General features: G+C 41.2%; 1 protein-coding gene across 7 annotated transcripts in view; it reads right to left on the bottom strand.

The window, feature by feature from the left end:
• The window catches only part of TNRC6B (trinucleotide repeat containing adaptor 6B), a 73533-nt gene that overhangs the window by 28824 nt on the left and 23103 nt on the right, over positions 1-21606 (bottom strand). For 6 of the 7 annotated variants that reach the window (XM_034644325.1, XM_034644321.1, XM_034644322.1 and 3 more), the window contains 7 exons: positions 19884-19958; positions 18969-19014; positions 17564-17712; positions 12179-12304; positions 2344-2475; positions 1988-2083; positions 1633-1816 (listed from right to left, as the gene is read on the bottom strand). In XM_034644325.1, coding sequence (XP_034500216.1) covers positions 1633-1816; positions 1988-2083; positions 2344-2475; positions 12179-12304; positions 17564-17712; positions 18969-19014; positions 19884-19958 — 808 coding nt within the window. Of the gene's footprint in view, positions 1-1632; positions 1817-1987; positions 2084-2343; positions 2476-12178; positions 12305-16311; positions 16483-17563; positions 17713-18968; positions 19015-19883; positions 19959-21606 lie in introns of all 7 variants that reach the window. The other variant, XM_034644327.1, reaches the window with a different exon arrangement.

Raw genomic sequence — 21606 nt, 5'->3', positions numbered from 1 at the left:
CTGTCACTGGAATAAATACATCACAATGTTAGGTTTTTAACAACTAACTGACTAATGTACACCCAGCCTCAAGAAAAGCACATAAAAGGTCTATTCACAGGGTTTACCTGACAAATTGTGAAAAATGTGTATTTAAGAGTGTCTGTGTCACTAAATGTTGCTCAAGTTGTTTGAAAATACTTTTCTTTCCACCTGAGACATGCCCTAGGGGATGAGTACTGAGAAAAGCTAAAAAGAACAGTGGATTCACACCCGTGGAAAAGCCGCCGGGGGCTTCCAGATGTTCACTTTGCTTTGTACGACTGGACTCTACTTTGAGAACCATGCACTCTCTGACAAAAGGGGATGGAAGAAGCAAAGCTCCCCTCCTTTATTATCATATGTGGTGTCTAAATTCACAATAACTGGACACACCCCCAAATACCCAGGTTCTTATGGCAGGTTTCATCCTTAACAGAAAACATGATTAAGAAGGTGAAGCCTGGAAATACAGAGTTAATGATACCTTCATTAGTCATTACGGGAGGCTTCCCCCTTGCTTAGCACTGTGGATTTCTACACCCAAGATGGGCGTGCCTTAGTAAGAAAAGAGATGGTGGAGAGTTTGCTCTTCTTTGACATCAAGTGGAAGAAAGGTTATTTTGAATTTAAGTCAGTTCTCAGGCAGATCATTTTAAAGAAACAGTGCCATTGGTGGATCTAGAAATTACTTCCCTTAAAACTATCCAGGATCAGGATCAAGGCATCGTTGAAGTCTCTGCTCCTCTCTGCATGTGGACACTCCAGCAGGAAGTGGGAACTCCACTCCAGTGGGCACCCCACAGAACTAGAGCAGAGAGCTGGGCCATGTATCCAGGGTCACTTTTTTCCCTAGGAGCATGGGCTTCAGGTCTCCCCAACTCTTATTTTTGAGTTTGCACAGAACAGTATCTTCTTTGCCAAAATAAAACCCGAAATTTTGTCATTCTGAGAAGAAATCCACTGTGGTGTGTGGTACCTTTTTAATTTTTACATTTTATTTTTAAGTTACTGTTGCCTCACTGATTGGATTCTGCTTACAACATGTTCCCCGGTTCTGAAAGAGCTACCATTTGCCTGCCAACAAATTCCTGATGAATGTCAAAGGTATAACCTTACTCGTGCTAATTCTATTTAAATCAGATGAAATACTAATATCAGAAGAATTTTATCAGTTTGCCTCATAAGCTTCATTTTAGTTCTCCATTTTTCCATAAGAAGGAAATTTCATCAGTAGAGCTAAACACCTCAGCTTGTACATATTTTTAACAGATTATAACTTCAGACTCATGTGGCACTCAGAGCACGTACAAATCTTTTAACTGGCTTTTAAAAATTCCTGGTGGCAGAAGCAGGTTGCCATTTCCTGAATAGTAAAGGACTCCCTTGGACCCAGAGAAGTTGGAGGCACAGCTCTGCGATTTACTAATTGTGTCATCAGCTTTGGAAAACCATCAAAACTCTAGGATAGCAGCTGTAACACAGGGACAGGAATATTTATCTCTCGCGTGGATGCTGTGCAAACAGCGGGTCACGAAGGACTGATCTCTACCAGAGGCTCAGCACACGACTGGTGGATTTTTTTAAAGGTGATTTTCACTAATGGCCACTTACCAGAACCATATCCAGGTATTGGCCCTTTGGTTTGAAGGTCTGGGAGCCCCACATTCAGAGCGTTGGGTACCATGTTGTCCAGATGTGGCTTGGGCCCAACGGGATGAGAGGGCGAGTGCTTCATGCCAGGCTGCCTCTGCTGCTGCTGCTGCTGCTGCTGGAGAGCGCTCACCATCCGAGCCAGCTGGAGGCCAGGAGTCCAGAGCGACGGGGACCGGAGGGAAAACGGACACATGATAAGCGAACACCCTGAACCTCCCAGAAAAGACTGCCTGTGGCTCGTGTTTTTGCTCTCAGAGGGCAGGCCTGCAGTCCTCACACAGAGCACTAGAGGGACCCTTCCAATCCCGCGTACCTGTTGCTCCTGCTGCTGGCGCACAGCTTGAGAAAGCTTCCTCTGGTTCTGCAGCAACTGCTGCTGTTGCTGCTGCTGCAGGAGAAGCTGACATGCCTACAAAACGGGAGGAGAGAGAGGAGCAAAGTTTCCTAAGCTGGACTTACTGAGACACTCGAGGGGGTCGTGCACTGAAGTGCAGTGGCTGAATCAAGCGTCTAGGAGGGAAAGACCACCCAGTCCCTGGTCTACTGGTCACATCTACCTCTAGCTGAGCTGATACATTAACCCTGAAGCATGCACGCAAATCAAAGTTAAAGGAAAATAAAAACCAAATAACCTTTTTTTTAGCTATAGGAGGAAAATCTGCTACTCACCAACTGAAACTGGGGAATTTGTGGAAGCTGGCTCAGCATGGCAATTTGTTGAGGAGATAACTGGGGCCCCACATTGAAAAGACCTGGATTCAGGCCACTGTTGGGAAACTGCTTGAGCATTGAGGCAGAAACCTAGCAAGAAAAAAAAAGATGCATCTTTTAGAACTTACCAAAATTAAACTTTTTTTTCCTTGTAAAAAGGTCTTAATAGGTCTAAAGCAAGCATCAGTGGTTTTCCTTGAAAAATATTTGTGAAAAATATTAAATGATCAGGAGAAATACATTAAAGTTAACAATGGTTACCTCTGAGCGGTGAGATTAGAAGAGCTTTTAGGGGCGCCTGGCTAGCTATCCAGTGGAGCATGCAACTCTTGATCTTGGGGGCTGCGAGTTCGAGCCCCACATTGAGTGTAGAGATTACTTAAAGATAAAATCTTTTATTTTTTAATTTTTAAAAAGATTTTATTTACTCATCTGACAGAGAGAGAGAGCACAAGCAGGAGGAGCAGCAGGCAGAGGGAGAGGAAGAAGGAGACTCCCCGGCTGAGCAGGGAGCTGGATGCGGGGCTCAATCTCAGGATCTTGGGATCATGACCTGAACCAAAGGCAGGTGCTTAACCAACTGAGTCACCCAGTTGCCCCAAGATAAAATCTTTTTTAAGAAAAAGAGCTTTTAAATTTTCTTCTTAGGCTTTCCAATTTTTCTACAATAAAAATTATGAATTTACAATTGGAAGACTTCTCCAAGACAGAAAGTTTTAATGACAATATGACTTTTGCCTGAGAAATTCTTACTGGAAATGGAAACAAAATAAACTTCATAAAGCTAATAAATAAATGCCTAAAACAAAGTATTTCTGTTATACAAATAAGAAATATATATTAACCTGTAAGTAAGAGACACTGGAGTTTCAATTCATGACTTCTCATACCAAACACTCGGAGTTGCAGAGGCAGAGCAAAGGAGCCTAAAAGGTCAAATGACTCAACCTGTTCCGGCTCCATGGTTTTCAGGAGTGAGCTAGGCTAGGCTGTAGAAGAGACAGGGAAAAGACTCCCTCCCACCTTTGGACTGCTGGTCTAAGATGTTTTCACTAAGCTGAAATGAGTTTCCCAGCATTTTTATTCTCTGAACCCACTGAATCTGCTGATACCACAGAGAACAAACTTCATCCTCCATGTGTGGCAAGTCACACACTGGTCAAGTGTTTAGTCCTGGAGGGAGACTGCATGGGCTGCCATTTCTAAGGTGTGTGACTTGGGGCAAACGACTTACTTAGCCCTCCTAAGCCTCCTTTTCCTTATCTCCAAAACTAGAATAATAACATTAACTTTAGTGACTGAGGATGTTATGAGTTAATCCACATCCAAGGCTTAGAAACGCACTTCAATAAATGCTCGTATTATTCCACAGGGATGGCTCTTCAAATGTCTAGAGACAATTACAGTTCTTTGTGTCTCATCTTCAGACTAAAGATGATCAGTTCTTTCATGCGTGTTTCATCCAATTTCTCAATGCAGAGCCCAGAACAGAAAGCCATTTTCTAGAACAATCAAGTACCAAGTAGACCAGGCCATCACTAACCATTCTGTTAAAAGCCAGACTTCTATTAACAATGCCTAACTCCCAACTCACACACTAAGCTTACTGTCAATTAAAATCTACAATATTTTAAAATAGGTTTTGCTCTCCTATGTAGTATTTAAGCAGCTGAGTTGGACTGTATTAATTTATATTTTGATCTTAGGATCTTACCTTTATGTGCCTGGCACATAGTAGATGCTTGATAAATAGCTATCAAATGAATGAATATATTTTATTAAGATTTAATTTTTAAAAAGATTTAATTTTTTTGAGAGAGCAAGTGAGCACAAGGGGGAGGGGGAGAGGTAGAGAATTTTTTTTAGAAGATTTTATTAATTTATTTGTCAGATATCAACAGAAAGAAAGAGAGACAGAGAAAGAGCACAAGCAGGGGGAGCGGGAGGCAGAGGGAGAAGCAGGCTCCCGGTTGAGCAAGGAGCCCGATGTGGGACCTGATCCCAGGACTCTGAGATCATGACCTGAGCCGACGGCAGATGCTTAACTGAATGAGCCATGCAGGTGTCCCAGAGAGAGAGAATCTTAGGCAGGTTCCTAGCCCCTGTGACTTGGGGCTCAATCTCAGGACCCTGAGATCATGACCTGAGCTGAAATCAAGAGTTGGATGCTTAAATGACTGACCCATCCAGAAGCCTCAGATTTAATTTTTTTAAAAAGTAATTTCTACACCCAGTGTGGGGCTAGAACTCATAACCCTGAGATCAAGAGTTGCATACTTCACCAAATAAGCCAGCCAGGTACCCCATGAATATTATATTTTAACTTACTAACAGTCACTCCACCAAATTCTTTTCTAACCTATTATTCCACTTATTCCCAGTTTGTTTCCCTATCCACTCATTGATGGGAATCTTGAACTTGACAGAGCCAAGGATAATCTAGTAGCATGTCAGTAAAAACTTCCTTCCAACCAAAAGTGATTGGGCTGGGAATAGTCAATCATTTACTAATCCACACAACTGTTTTAGCATTTAACTTATATTTATACATCTTGTCTAAAACAAAGAGAGAGCTTGTCAAATGGCTTGTCAAAATAAGAGATTTTTGACAACAACTGTATCATTCTTATAATCCAAGATTTTTAAACTAATTAATAAAAAAAATCAGTTAAGACTTGTTAGCAAATTTATGATTCTTGATTTCCTATCACAGGTGCTCACAAAGCCGTAATTCTGATATCTAGTCTAGAATCTTGCCTAGAATTGGCACCAAGTTCATCTGTCTAAGCCACTTCCCTTATTGTTTCAAAAACTATTTTAAAAACTTCCCTATTCTCCTCACTTCCTTGTCAGGAAGGGGTGCCCACCTTGCTCATAGCACTCTGGGCCTCCTGCCCTTTCTTTCTGGCAGCAAACCTATAGGGAGGGTTGCATCATTCCAGTTACTGCTGGCTAAGTGTGTAATTCAGTATTAGGAAGCTCACATTCTCCAAGATCAGCTTTCTCAGTAGTAAAGGGGATATTCTGACCCCACATGCCTTCATCTTGTCTTAAAAATTCAGGATTTGTGCAAGAAAGAGGAGTTGTCATTATTAAACTCCCCTTGAAGATCCCCAGACTTCCTCAAAGATCACAGAAGGGCTTGGCAACTCTTTTCACAAATTGTTTCTCTGTTGTAGGATTTAATTTGTCTTAACTGTTTGGTTGAACATCTTTGTTCTTAATGGAGAAGACAAAAGCAGTAAAAATTTTATTTTCACTTAATTTAACTTAATTTCCATTTAATCATTTAATACAAATACAAGTAGTCCAAAGCAATAATTCTTTTCCCAGTCACCAGAACTGTACCAAACCAAACTCTGAAGGCTCTTTCAAGCTGCCTGTTGTTTTGCAAGTCTGTTTATTTTATGTTGCAATCCCCCAACACAACTCTTACACATATTCATCCCTGCTTGCTACCTTTACTTTCCAACTTTTGAAAATACCCCTTTAAAATCTGAGTCATCAGAAAGCTTTCATCAGAAGACCTGCTGGGTCTACCCACTGTATCTTTCTTTAGCATAACAGTTAAAGTTAAATTAATGCTTCTGAGTCACCATCTCTGCCACATTCTCAAGAATACCTGCCTACCTTTCCTTTTATACTTTCTAGTCTAGAAACATCTAAGTTCAAGTTTCCTGTCCAGGGCTCACCAACTCATTTTCTTCTAAGATCTCAGCCACTTTCACTTAACCTATCAATGCTGTCATTTTGGGAAGTATTTTGGATTAAAGTAACAGTTCTCCCAGCTGTTTCCTCTCTACTCTCTAAGAGATGCTGAAGGTTGCCAACCAAAGACAACACTTGTTTGATTTTCTATTTTGACAGTTGGAGGCCTAGCAGATGTGAACTCAGAGTGAACACACCACTCCTGTGCATTGTGCCTCTGTACCAGTTTTATGGCCAGCATGAGAGACTTGGCATTAAAAAAAAAAAAAAAGTAAAAATTTCAATAATCTTTAAGCATTGATTACAGGTTGAAATGATAATTTAGATATACTGGGTTAAAGAATGTATATATTATTAAATGAATTATACCTATTTGTCTTTTTAAACATGGCTACCAAAAACTTTATATTACATGGTTTGTGCTATATTTCTATGAGACAGTGCTGCTCCTAGGCCATCAGCATTGTTTCTTATTTCCTTTCCAAAGGGAAAGGACTCTATGATTCATGGGAAATCTACTCTGCTTATTTTGTTTTCCAACCTGCTGGCCTCCAAAATAAATAGCCATTGTCTGAGCCTTCCTTTCTTCCCACTTCTCTGCTCAGTTTTAAAAGCTCTACTGAACAAATTGGCTAGTCTCTTGATCAACCCATTTCTCTTCAGTCTTGAGAATGTATGCCATTCTTTGCCAAGAGCCCATGCGTCCCACCCACCTCCAATATTCCTATCCCTTGAAATTACCTAAAGAAACCACCATTCAAAGTAAAACATGCGTATGATCCAGCAGTACCCTAGGAAACAAATTCATCCTGGGTGACAAATAAAGGAATATTATTCATAGCAGCACTGCTCATAATAGCAGCAATCTGGAAACTACCCAAATGTCTACTGGTAGTGGAAGAGATAAGTAACCGATGTATACTCATGTAACAGAGTACTGTATGAACCACAACTGCCCAAATCAACACGGGGAAATCTTAAAAACACTATCAAGTGAAAAAAGTCAGAGAAGGCTATATACTGCACATTTTTGTAAAGTTCAAAAAAAGCCAAAATCAAACTATACTGTTTAAAGATAGACAGATATGGAAAGACTATAAAGAAATGCTAACACAAGGTGTTTTATTCTTTAAATTTAATTTGAATGCCAGCATCTCGTATGTGCCATAAACTGATAGTCATAAAGACTAAAAAGGTTACCTTCAAGGACTTCCTGTCTAGCCTTGCCCAACGTTTCACTTGCCCAGACTACACACTCACTGTCCTTCACCAATGAATACAAAAGGACCAGAGAGAAGCACCATGAGGCTCCTGGCAAATGGCTATTCATGCCTGGGTTGCAGAGTAATTAAAGTGCAGGTTTGCACATTCCCGTAGCAGGGAGTTAATTATTCTGTCTTAAAAGCCCTTCAATCTCCAGCTGGGCTGGAGAAAGGGAAGATCTACTTGGAGTCAATATGGCATTTAACGAAGCACTGCAGGTGCAAAATGACAGCAATTTAAAGCAAGTCAAAAGCCTGGTAGAATATGTTACTTCCTGAATATTTGAGTAACAGGAGGAAAAAGGCAAGGTAGAAACCCATGACCAGGAACATCTGTAGCAAATCTTAAAGATGAGTTTCAATGTCTTCTTCCTATGTTCACATTAAATACTGACTGCCCTTATAAGGCAGTTAAAATGGATATAAAATTTGATATTACTTACCAAAAAATTTAAGTGTTCATGTCATTTGACCCATAAATTTCATTCTGGGCAACTAAGTTTGGAAATAACGTGGGCACAGATCGATGTCTAAGACTGCACATAAAATCTATGGATGGGGAGCCTGGGTGGTTCAGTTGGTTAAGTGTCTGCCTTCAGCTCAGGTCATGATCTTAGAGTTCTGGGATCGAGCCCCAACTCAGGCTCCCTGACCAGCAGAGAGTCTGCTTCTCCCTCTCCCTCGGTCCCTCCCCCCTGCTCGTATGTATGCTCTCTCTCTCTCTTCAAATAAATAAATATTTTAAAAAAGAGATCTATGGATAATAGTTTCTCTATTGCATTATTTATAACAGTGGAAAATTAGAAACAATTTAATATCCAATAATGGGGAAGAGAATGTTTCAGGAAATCAAAGTAAATCTACCTGATGGAACATTATGCCTTCTTCATTAAGGATGATCAACAGAAAGACTAAATATAGGTATGACCCAAAGTTAACAGAAACAGCAGGATATAGTGACCACGAATGTCATTATGTGAAAAGCATGCCTGTACATGAACGGTCTGAATAGGGGATTTTGTAAAAATAATCCCTGTCATTGCATCTGAATCAGGTTTCCTGGAAGAATTTTTTCCCCATTATCCAAACTTTCAGTGTGGTTATTACATTGCCTTTACTTTAAAAAAAAAAAAATGGAGCTACCCAACTTCGTTTTTTAAAATATAGAAATGTGAAGAAAAAAACTGAAGTTTCCATTGTTTAATATTCTGCCCCCATTATGCATCAAATAAACGTTAACCACGTTTTGCTAAATACAAATCTCAGAAATGTGGAACACAAATACTTCTCTTTTCCACACAGAGCAGATACTTTGGTCATAAGGAGACTGGCAGCCCCTACGTCTCTTAGACTAAGTTAACTGTGCTTTTCCTAACAATTCCACTTTCTAAATCATTCTGAAATGCATCTTCACATGACTCGACATGTATTTACTCTAAATACGTGCCCTGCACAGTTGTAGATGTTCAGGAGGCAGCACTGAATGAAGCAGACACAGCCTTGGCCACTGTGAAGCTTAGGACACGCCGGGGGTGGGGGGCAGCGATGGTGGTGTTGCTGCTGTACTGTATGCAGCCCGGCCTGGGAGAGCCTCTCTGAGAAGGGGCCACAGCAGCAGAGATCTGAAGGAAGTACAGATGGAGCCCTGTGGCAGTCTGAAAGAAGAGCCTTCCAGAACACGCTTGGTGCCCTAGGGCAAGCTGACTGGAGAGGCCAGGAGGGAGAGTGGCAGGTGTCTGGGGTGGGGAGGTCACCAAGAGCATCAAAGCCCACAGTAAAGAGCTGGCTCTGTATTCTCAGTGAGAGAGGGAGCCCTGAGAGGATAAAGTGGTAACATGATTTACCCTTAACTTTCTGTGATGCTAGAAGAGCTTCCCATCTACAGTATCTGTTCAGCAGCCACCAACAAGGTGTGGCAACTTAAGTCAATTAACATTAAAATTTCAGTTCTTCCACCCCACTGGTCACATTTCAAATGCTCAGGTGGCTGAGGGCCACCCTGGACCATGAGGATCGTCAGAACGCTGGGTGGAGAAGGCACTGGAGGCAGGCAGGTGCTGAAGAAAGCAGGCAGGGACCAGTCAGGAGGGTACTTCTGGGAGGGAAACAGTGGTCGCCTGCCACAAGTCACGTTATTGGAGGTGACAGGAAATAGATCTGGGACGGGGTTCCGAAGGGGGATTTGTTGATGGACTGAATGTGAGCTGACAGGACTCCCCACTAGCTCTGAGGTCTGTGGCCTGAGGGCCTGCAGGATGGAAGTGCCATTTACTTGGAGGGAGAGGATGTTTTCGAAGAATAGTATGGGATGAAATCACAAGTTCTGTTTTGGACATGTTGACTTGAAGTCCCTGTAAGGCATCCTCACAGAGATGCCCAGAAGTCTGTGGAATTGAGAAGAGAGATCTGGACTGAAAACACACTCTTGGAACTGTCAGTATTTAGAGACACTGATTGGGTGACATCACCCAGCAGTGACTGGAGATGGTGAGAAGAGGGTAGAGGACTCAGACTAAGGCTCTCTGAGGTTTAATGTTGGGGAGATAAGGAGGAGCTTGCAAAGGAGATGGACAAGGCAAGGCAGATGGAGAACCACTATACAAGGTGTCCAAAGCCAAATGAATGAAGCTTCAGAAGGGAGGGGGTGATCAACTACGTCAGATGCTGCTGATACGCCAAGTAAGAAGAGACTGGAAAACAGACCAGGGTATTCCACAACACAAACGTCATCTGGGACCTTCACATGTCTGAATTCTCACTGCCACCGCCTTACCTGGACTCCTTTGCTCTAGTAAGTGTGTCATTCAAACACGTCCTCTACATCTGTCAATGTCATTTTTCTAAAACATAAGTTTTCCTGCATTACCACTCAGCTGAAAAATCTTGCCCAATACTACATTATCTATGGCGGCAGCAGCTAAACTTTAGGGTGCACATAAAAATCACCAGGGGGTGACTAGGCCCTAACTCCCAAAATTCTGTCTCAGTAGACTGAGGGAGACCCGGGAACCGTATTTTTAAGTAGCAACCCAGATAACGGTTACAAGGGACAAAGTCCAAATTCCTTCGCAAGGCAAACAAAGCTCTTCCAAAACTGGTGCCAAACTTCCTCACTGGTTTTTTCCTATTCCACTCTAGACAACATCTATATGCTTCAACAAGCTCAAACTAATTATTTAAATCAACTGCATTTTCCCAAACATACCACGTTCTTCCAGATATTACTGCTCCTTGTCCAAGCGGCTCGTGCTGCTTAGAAGGCACCTTTAACCCGGCTGCACTCAGCAAACTCTGACTCATTCTTCAAGACCCAGCTTAAATGTCACTCCTAGTGCGAGGCCTTGCCTAGTTCCTAAACTGTGTTAAACATTCCTATGTAACATTTATCACGCTGCCTATTTGCTGACTGTTCTGCCATCATCCCCACCAACTCCAGGAGGGTATGATAGGAGATGGGCAGTTCCTTGGTGTTGGCAAGGACAACAACCCCACCAGGCACACTGCAGACGTTTGATAACCACAGAACCGTGGCCTGACACCAGGCGTGCTGGAGGAGTTGGGAGCAGCTCTGTCTAGAGGACAGACTGCTACCTGGGGCCTGGAGGATGACTGGAACTTAGAGAGAGGGGCAAGGAAGGAGAGACAACAAGAGGACTCCCAGACCCCCGGTGCAGAACCATGGAGACGAGAGGGCAGGGCGATGAACATTTCCTCCCCTACTAAGATAGTTACAGACTCAGTGTCAAACACAGAATTTGAAATCTATAGGATATGGTTTCAAATGAATATTTTAAGCCCATGTCTTACAAGATATTTCAAAAAACAAAACAGCAACAAAATCTTTACAACCTACTGGTTGTCCCTAACAGGTGTCCCACCCCTTTTTATAGGATAGGACAGACTCATAGCTCTTTATCTTAGTTCACTGAAGTAACATTCTAAGGAGATTAAGTCACACACTGAATCCTTACACGGGCTCATCAGCTTTTCTACTGCTCCTCAGACCCATTTTCTCACAAAGAGGTATGAGGGACAGTTTGTGGCACAAATCTCTTCCCTGTACCTTGCAAACAACTCACTACACATCTCCTACTAAGAAATGGACCCAAAAGATTTCCCAAAAGACTATACCCCACAACACAGAGCTGCTCCAAGAGTAAGCCCCTGCCACTTCATTTGTTCTAAACCCCCCTCCCAGAGCACCTAGTCAGTATTTCAGCACCCATCTCTTCAAAACTTCTCAGAGTAACCCAGAACCTGGTTATTCTCCTGTTTATCTGCCCGTGAATCCTCAAGGGCAACCAACTTCAGAATGTTGACACACCAGGATTTATAAAGTAGTTTCATTTACATGCAATTAAAACAATCAGTGCAGTATTAGAAAAATATAGAGACATCTAAAAGGAATATAATCATAATGCTTTTCATGCAAAAACTGTATGTTGATACAATAAAGAAATGAGTGTAACATTTTGTTCTGAAAATCTTGATCTGGGGGCACCTGGGTGGCTCAGTCAGCTAAGTATCTGACTTGAGCTCAGGTCATGATCTCAGGGTCCTGGGATGGAGGCTCAAGGGCGGGCTCCCTGCTCAGCGGGGAGTCTGCTTCTCCTCCTGCCCCTCCCCCTGCTTGTGCTCTCTCTCTTCTCACATAAATAAGTAAAATCTTATCAATCAATCAATCAATCTTGATCTGGATTTTTTACATTTTAGACAGTCAGGTAACTATTATTCCTTTTATGCCCACCAGACTTGTCAGCTGGCAACTGGTAACCACCTGGATAGGCTTTACTGCTGAATTGTGGAAACATAAAATTGCTTACCTGGGGGGAAATAAACTGGGGAGGCACTTGCGCCCGGAGATTAGGAGAAGAATTTAGTGGCTGCACTGGCGTGTGCATACCTCTCGATTGTGCTGTGCTATTTCCAAACAAACCATGATTGCCACCCTGCAAACATAACAGCAACAGTAAGGGTTTTTGTTAATGAAAGAAAATGCAAAAAGAAACAGTTCTGGTTTTCTATCCCTCAGAAGAATCATATCCTGTGTTCCATGGAATCACAGAATTTTATAACTGAAAAGTTCCTGGTCTTGGAATGCTTGGGAAAATTATTCAAATCAAATCATGCACATAGCACCACCACCCCTGCAGTCAGATGCACTCTATAACCAAAAGGGTTAAATTCGGTCAAATGTTAAAAAAAAATGCACTAATTTTTTTTTTTTGTAATTGAAAGGTACAGGCAATATAATGTTTATTTCAACTACTCTTTTTTCTTTTCTTTTCTTTTTTTTTAAAGATTGGTTTACCAAATTTATTCTCAAATCAATAATCTGAGCTCCATCTTGAAAGGCACCTGAGTATAAATGCAGGCTTCTAAATAACATCAACTGTCAAACAACACTAGGACATTAATGCCTCTGAACGGATTAGTTCAGTCATAGAATCAGTGCCACCAAACTGTAGCCCAGCTCCATGAGAACCCTACTCCAGATCTGAACACCCTTTCCTGTCTTGGGTCTGCTTGATCCCTTCTTTGCTAGATGAGAAAATCTAAATCAAGAGTGAGATTAAAAAAGAAAAAAAAGAAAAAAAAAAGAAAAGGGAAAAAGTGAAAAACCATTACAGGGACACCAAAAAACCATTACTCACCTGTAACTTCTCATTCCAATGTATGAACATTAGTCTGGTTAAAAATAAGCTTAATTTCCTGATTTCTGGAGGGAAATCTCCAGTTGGAATTCTCATTCCAACTCACTGGAGCTATTCCAATCAAAGAGCTACAGGAAACTGGGCTATATGATGGTCTTCTGTTCTGACGTGTTTTAAGCCGAGAAAAGCCCTTCAGTAAAGAACTTGATACTGTTCCCTCCATCTGAGGAAAGCCTCTACACCATCTGCACTTGGCCTCTTTGAGGCCCAGCTCAGAGGTCATCCACATAAAGGAAGTCTTCCCCAAACTTTCCTCATTTCACATTCAAGTTAACTGAGCCCACCTCTACGTTCTCAAAACACTTTAAACACTCTTTGATAGCACCCATCAGCCAGTCATATTAATTTTCCATTCTGTCTCTCCACCACCATCTTAATACTTCCCTTTTGTATTCCCAGGACTCAATAAAGTCCTAGTCTGTAGGATGCAAACATCATGACCCACCAATTCCATTTACTTAACAACATCTCACTGAATATCTTTAATGAAGACAGCTGTACCACTGCTTATACCAAGTATGTGTGTTCTGAACTGAAGTCATCATCTTCTCCCTGGCACAGTGGGGATTAAGGTAATTTTAAAGAAGAATTTTGTAACAGCACCACTAAGTTCTAGAACACTAAAGATATTTCAATGGCTTAATGATTTAAAATAGATTAAGGGACTGCTACCGGGAAATTAATGAACTTAAAAGCACTGAAAATAAAAATGGCTATGAACGTAACGTAGAAAAGGCAATCGAAATCTGTGTATATCTCATAAAAGAAAATCAAAGATCCACCATGAATTTTAAATCTCTCAAAAGACTGTTTAAACATGAAAAGACCTTTAATTCTATAAGCTGTAACATCTCCACTTCCCCTGTCTTACTAATCAAACTGACACTCTAAGGTGACATGGTTTGGCTCTAATTCTTCGAAGATCATGGTAGTTGGTAGCTTACCTACTTATCATTCTCAAGAACACAGGAAACATCTGTTTCACTGAGAATATTCTGCTAAGATCATTCTCACACTTTACCATAAAAGTAATGACCTTGTTATTAGATGCTAATTATTCATGGTTGGGTCCTTGCATGGTGGGGTTTCTGGTAGCTGAAGTCCTTGCCAGAATCCATGTTTTAAAAAGTCCAAAACTGCTTTAAATTCCAACCTCTCTTTTGGTAAGAAATATTAGAAGGAATTTGCCTTTTCTCGTTTTTGTAAAATCAGGCCCTATTTGCACATTTCCAGGGGAAAGATACCACCCCGGCCCACCACCCAGAGGTTTCAGGTTTGCTTTATCAAGTGTCTCTAAAGCTGTATCAAGCCCTGTGACACGTCTGATACGGATCATAGTACAGAAGAGTCAACGGGAGTCTATTGAAAAACACCTTCCCTCTTTTTAAATATGGAACCTTGGCACTGCTGCTCATTTTCTTGGCTCAGAAGTAGCCATTTTGCAGAGTCCTATGTTTAGTGGCAATCATACATAGTTTTGTTTAAGACTGTATTTAGAAATTAGGAAAATGGTCATCAAATGCTTATATGTACGTTAATGGCAGTTTATCTGGTTATTTCCAGAGCCTCACTGTTGAATATAAGGCTTTTAATGATGACTGGAGTCCTAGTATTTACTGGTGACAGGTGCCTCAACTATAGTGTTTAACTGAGAAAGGCATATAAATTAAAAACAAAGTTACCAAGCTGACTGAAATCAGTGATTTGAAAATAAAAATCTTACATTTTAATTTTTAATTATGAACAATACTAAATCTGCATGAAAATGGTATAAAAGAACCATGACCATATTTAGATAAAACGTGTATCTACCAGATTCACAATGGACTCTGTAGCATTCCATTTTTAGGATTAAAAAAACCCAAAGAGGAATGACCGTTTCTTAGAGTCCAGTGCCAGCTACCTCGGCTGGTCTATTATACTAAAAATTATATACTAATGGCTCTTGATAAACGTGCAATCCTGTAGCCATGTTTGTAATCATCATTAATCAAGACTGTTAGGACTATTTTGTATTTTCTACACCTCAGTCCAAAACAAAAGAGCTGCCCCAAACCACTGATATAATTATTTCTTCTTTGTTTATATAAGCAATACATGTCTATGTCCTCTGTGGAAACATTAAGAAAAACAATGAAATATAAAAAAAGAAAACAAGAAATTGCCCATAACTCCCAAACCAGAGATAACCAACTGAACACATGGATATCATATGATCCATTTTATAAAACGTGCTAAAGCAATAATTAGAAAGCCTATGAAAGACCTGTGTGCAACTGGAGGACTATGGTGTGAGAGGTGTTTTATAACATCCTTTCATTTGTATGTGAAAGTCAGCATGTGGAAACAGAATGAGTACAATTAATAATTAAATGTCCTTCCATGACATCCTGAGGTGAGAGTCACAGTGACAGGTAAGTGGTCACAGAACTGTGGCTAGGAAAATACCATCACTGGAGTCACTGTCAGAGGGGAATTGTCTCCAAATTCCTGGTTTTCTCCCCTAGAACTACCCTGGAGCTGCAGTGGGGTGACAGAGGCCCGCCTCGCTGTGTCAGGCCTACGGAGGTGAGGGGGCCTCAGGGGCCAGCCCTGCCAGTCTCACTCCTGGTTCACAGCTCCTCCTGGGAGGACTGAGACCTGCCCCTAGGAAATGGGCCGTCACACCTGAGCAACATCCAGCCTTCCCAAAACTTCATTCTCTCCTATCAAATTGCCTCTCTCTGGGTAATTACTATATTTTACACTTAAAGACACTAGATTTTAAGATGTTGTAATGCACAAGTATTTACTCTTACTAGTTTTGCCATTTTCTAATTAGAAGTTTCACTAAATTGAAAGGACTTCAAAAGTATCATTTGCCATTCAATCCAAGGTTAAGAACGGCAAATTCGTTGCTAAGTTAGATGACATAAGGTACCTATGTAGCCTCCGTAACATTTTCCTAAGCTAGTTCTTAGGAACTCAGCTTATCTTAGAACTTAGTTAACTTCTTAAATGTGAACTTATGACCAAAAATGAGAAGACAAAAGAAACAGATTTAAAATAAAATCCATGTTGAGAAAATATGGAGGGATGGGTACTATGGGCTGAGAGATAGATCTAAAGCCTATACTTAGTATCATTCTGTGCATTCAGTAATCAACAAATTTCCCAAGACAGACAAATGATGCAATGAACTGCAGACCAGGGCCAAGGCGAGGCCACAGCCAAGCAGTTGTAAATTTGAGAGGCCTCCTTACTTGTCTAGCAGCGAAGTTTTGGGGGTTGAGCCCTGTGCCGATTGCTCCAAGGCTGACGTTGGGTAGTGTGGAACCAGAGGGAGACAGCTTGTAGCTGGGAGAAGGGGAGAAGGGAGAGCAGGGAGCCTCATCCCCAAGGCACCCATCTTGATTGGAGAAAGGCAAAGTCAGCTGAAAAGTAGTAGGAGTTAGCCAATCACAATGAGTGTTGGTTAGTGAAGCAACAGAATGCAAGAAGGGACAAGAGAGAAACACTAGGAACAAACAGAGTTAGAGTGTATTAGCAATAAACGAGGATGGAATTTGGATCTGATAAGAGTCATCACACTTGGCCCAACAGACACCATCTGTCATCTCTGATACGGATTTTTTCTTATCCTCTAAGTCGGTAACACATTCTGTCCATTGCACTAGGATAAAAATTCCCAGACACTTTATTTTTATGCATCTAATATTGATTACTCTATGTGGCTGCTGAAATAGAAGCCAGAGTAATCTTCTTGTTAATCTGCTGCTGCCTCGAACAGCAACATGAGTAGTGTCAAAAATGTGCCAGATCTAACACTTTTGGTTTTAACCGCTTAGGGAAGATCCAGGGCCATGGCAAATCAGTATTCTGAATCAAGAATTATTTCCTCCATTAGGAAAGCAAAAATCAAAACAAATCGGTATAAACGACTTCTTTAAATCAGGTAGTTGAGAATTTGGACAGTATACCATTGTAACTAAAAATAGGTCACTAGGGAAATGGAGAAAGAACAAAGGAACTCTCTTAGAAATAACACAAGAGAAAGTTCTGGGCCATCTTGACAAAGCTAGAAGGCAAGGCCTTGGGAGATATGGATTATTTGCACAAGAATCCCAAATTTAATTTCTCATTGTATAGCAGCAGAACAAAGAATTCAGAATAACTCTGTCTCTAAAATTTCTTCTACGTTTCGAGTGTGCATTTCCCCTACTGTAAAAAGTCAGACCATTCACTTCCCCCTTCTAAACTTTATAAAATTTCTAAGAACTCAGACCTTCTTCACAATAGTCACAATATTCACATACTAAGGTTCTAGCTTCTGCCTAATCACCTGTTGACATCAAATGTTTTTATGTCACCACTTAAACGCAGGTGATGTTTGCGTTTGGCTCATTAATTAATTCAGTAATTCTATGCTTCCTCCTGGAATTGATTATTAAAAGAACAAATGGGAACCAAAGTGGTTCACATGAATTATTACCTTAAACAAAGGATTTGACTCACCTTCTCGAAATAAGGCCCACTATCTGTGGTTCCCATGTCTTTGGAATTAGGTGGACGGAACCCAGATCGATCCTTCCTCATTATATCATTAAAATCCCCGAGATTCATCGCTCGCTTGTCCACGTCAAATTTTTTATCTGGAAGGCTCCCTGAAAAGGAGAACAGAAGAAGTGAACATTTTAAGGACCAATGTCTCCCTCATGACGAGGAGTACTAGCCCCACTCTCCTCCCTGAGGTGTTGAGTACAGACCACAAGGGATCTCATTGGTTCAGACTGCTGGGGACCTCCCTGGAGCACATGTGGATCCTTTTTTTCCTTTTTTAAAAACTCGTACCAGTTGTAGCTTGTTTTCAGTAGAAGACTGAGAGAGAGACTTAGGGCCAACCTGGTAAAAATCTGACTAAAAAAGTATTTCCACTGGTTATTGATACGTTTGATGACTATCACTTGCTCATGAATTCAAATGTGCTCAGGGAGAAAATTTGTCTCTTGCTCTTTTAGCAACTGCTAGATAAATGGGTGGGGCTGTGAAACGGTTATTGGGAATAAAAAGGCCTAAGAGGCACAGCTGTTCCCTTGAATTTAGAACTTAGAGTCGAACACATTAAGTGAACAACATGGTTTCCCAGGTACCATGATTACTCCTTTTCTTCACAGCTCTGGAAATTTGCTATTATACACTAACATGATCAGTGCCCCCGGAAGCTTACTTTTTCATAATTCTTAGATTTTAAAATATCATAGATCAAAGAGTATTTCCCTTATGACCCAGGATTGTTTTCCTTTCTTCTTGGTTTGATTCTTTTTAAGTTCCTCAAGGTAAGCAACAGCATCATGGGAACGACCCTACAGGCTAAGGGCTGACACCGCACCTGCTCCACTTGCAGGGGGGAGCTCATCAATAATGCAACAATCCCAGTGCAGACAGGACTAGCAACCTGAGAGCAGAGGCTGACAGGGCCACAGACATACTTTGTTCGGCCACACACCAGTTTATAAAATCTGAAGTAGTTCCCAATATTGAAATATCAAGTTGCCAATATATGTCTAAATTTCTGGCCTTGCTTGAAAACTGGAAGCTCTGACAAAGTTGAACCTTTACCCTCCAGAGCAACAACTGTAAGGGCCGAGCGAGGCTGAGTCCTTTATCCCTACATGGTACACATGCCCCCACAGCTACCCAGTGGCCTCCAACTCCCACTTTCTTACACCTGGCACACACCACTCCTTTACGTGACTTTCCTGGATCCTGCAGCTGTTTGAGTTTTCAACCCCTACCTAGTGCCTAGGATGGTCCTTCACGTCTGCTGAACAGCACCCATCCCAACTCAACCTGAGCAGGGACCCAACATGGCATCGTTAACAACAGTATATTCCATTCATATTAATGGAGTGATACACACCTACAGACAAATCCATTTTGCTGCCTGGATTCTCTTCAGTTTGACTCTGAAAAAGAAGCAACAGGAAGGGAGGATTAAAGGTTTGAATTCAATGTCTGGATCAGAGAAAAAACTGGCATGATTTACGTGAGAGCTGCGGTGTCCTGCAGGCACTATTCAAAGTTCTTTGACGTGAACCTTATACTGGGATGAAGACAAGCTCACTTAAAATACGACTAATTTGATTGCTGTTGGTGTATATACTCCTAAATTCAATTTTCACACGGAATTAGTTAGCTTCAGTAATTCTATGCACAGAGCAATAGCTAAATAGCTGCTTAGAGAAATAAAACCCTGTCCTCAAGTTCCAGTCGGCTCAGGATCAAATTCCACGAGTGTCAGCCAAATGATGACAACTTCTTCTTGTGACTCGTCAAGTCATCAAATCTGGAAATGTGCAGCCAAGTCAAGCTATTTGTCTTTTGGCAACCAGGGACGGGGTGTCCCCACGATGTTCCCAAGGGATAAGAAAAAAAAAAAAGAGAAATCCTACAAGAATTCCCTATATAATTACTTACAAATACTTCCTCTAGTTATTTTGCTGTTGCTGCCGTTTTCAAAATTGTAACATTAAAACTGGTATAGTAGTAGTCAGGGAAAATTATGTAAGTTTTAAGGCCTGGCTCTTTCTTCCTCTAATCGCCTAAGAGAAAGGATACAAGGACTACAAATTGAAAAACCGTAACCTTTAAATATTGGAGTGTTTCTTTAAGAATAAAAGAATAGAGGACAAATATTGCTTAATCCAAATCAGAAACACTGTTCAACAACCAGTTTCTAACTCTGTAATGTTGTACTCTATGTGGTAAAGGTCTTAGCATTTGTACTAAAAGTAAAAGCTGGCCTGTATTACACATATAAGAAAATGAAACTTACCAGCAATCCCATATTTGAAAACTGTTTGGCAAGAGGATTCATCCATGAATCATTGTTTCCTCCTTTCAGTGAGCACTACAGAAATGAAATATGTAACCTCAGAACCAAATTATTTTATCTCACTTCATATCTGAGTTGCATTTAAGTACTGACTGAAAATTCAGAACCAACAGTTTACCTTTTTAAGCCCAAATTTCCCTCTTTAACTATGGTTATTTTGATATTTTATCCGTTGGTCTGAAAGATCAATAAGCTGTAGTTCTACCTGTGTTTTCATTCTTATTTTATTCATCACAATGAATTAGAAGTAACTGGGAAAATATATGGTCAGCTGGTCCCCCCGCCAAGATTTTACTTAATTATTTGAGAGAGAGAGTGCACAAGCAGGGGGAATGGCAGAGGGAGAGGGAGACTCCACACTGAGCAGGGAGCCTGATGTGGGGCTCGATCCCAGGACCCCGGGATCATGACCTGAGCCGAAGGCAGAAGCTTAACCAACTGAGCCACCCAGGCATCCAGGTCAGCTGGTGTTTTTACCTTACAAAGAGAAGAAGGTCAATATCAGATCTTCTAAAATACAATGTTTGCATGCTAGTACTTTCCCTTTTACTATCTCCTTGTAACCCGGTTTGTATTAGAAGAAAAGAATGAGTTCGATGCTAGTGCCTGTTATTTGGAAAATAAAGATATTATAATAGGCTATATAAACTGGTCATTAGTCTGTGGACTAATGGGGACTCATCCAAGTACCCTTCATCTGCTTGTTTCACAGAATAAATGACAGAGGTCCCCAGTGGGAAAGAGTCCTAGCAGAAGACATCACTGATCATACTGCAAAGTAAGGCTAACGCTGAGTTTTTGTTTCTTCTTCTTTTTTTTTTTTTAAAGATTTTATTTATTTATTTGAGATAAAGCGAGGATGAGCATGAACACAAGCAGGGGGGAGGGGCAGAGGAAGAAGCAGCAGATTCCCCACTGAGCAGGGACCTGATGTGGGGCTCAATCCCAGGACCCTGAGATCATGACCTGAAGCAAAGGCAGGTGCCTAGCCTGAGCCACCCAGGCGTCCCTGCTTTTTGTTTCTTAAGGGACTTAGTTTCTTTCCTAAACAGGACACCCAACATCAGCTCCCCTTGTATGTCTACAGAGAAGGCAGGTGGACTGTGATGAGGACTTGGTGGGGGTAGCGGGTGATGGGGCTTTGTGCACTTGTACATTCCACAAACAAAAACTCTGTTTTGATGACATTTGTTACGTTGATTTTTTTATTCTTGAAAGTGAGTCAGTTCACTTAAGTTCAGTTATAGGTTTTAAGGTCAAGAAAGCCCTCGCTGGAGGGAGGAGAGTATTGGTAGTTTTTGTTTAACGTAAACAGTTTCAGTTTTGCAGATGACGAGTTTTGTGGCGAGATGTGGTGATGGCTGCACAACAGTGTGAATGCACTCAACGCTACTGAACTGTCTGTGCACTTAAAAATGGTTAAAATGGTAAATCTTACGTTATCTGTCTTCGATCACAATCAGTAAAAAAAGGCCCGTGGATACAAAAGGTCAGAATTGTCAGTCATGGGGCAGAAACACTGAATTCCCACTGAGCTGGATCAACTACGTGTCAGGGCTGCCTGAGTGAGCCAGCACCTTTCCCTCACTCGCTTCCGGTCAATCAGCAGTCTCCCTCGATTGTCTTTTCATTCTGTCTCATTGGGAATTTGTAAATGACAAAA

This window comes from Ailuropoda melanoleuca, chromosome 15 (genome assembly GCF_002007445.2).
Source record: "Ailuropoda melanoleuca isolate Jingjing chromosome 15, ASM200744v2, whole genome shotgun sequence".
Taxonomy (NCBI): domain Eukaryota; kingdom Metazoa; phylum Chordata; class Mammalia; order Carnivora; family Ursidae; genus Ailuropoda; species Ailuropoda melanoleuca.
This window is presented reverse-complemented; position numbering and strand designations above follow the sequence as displayed.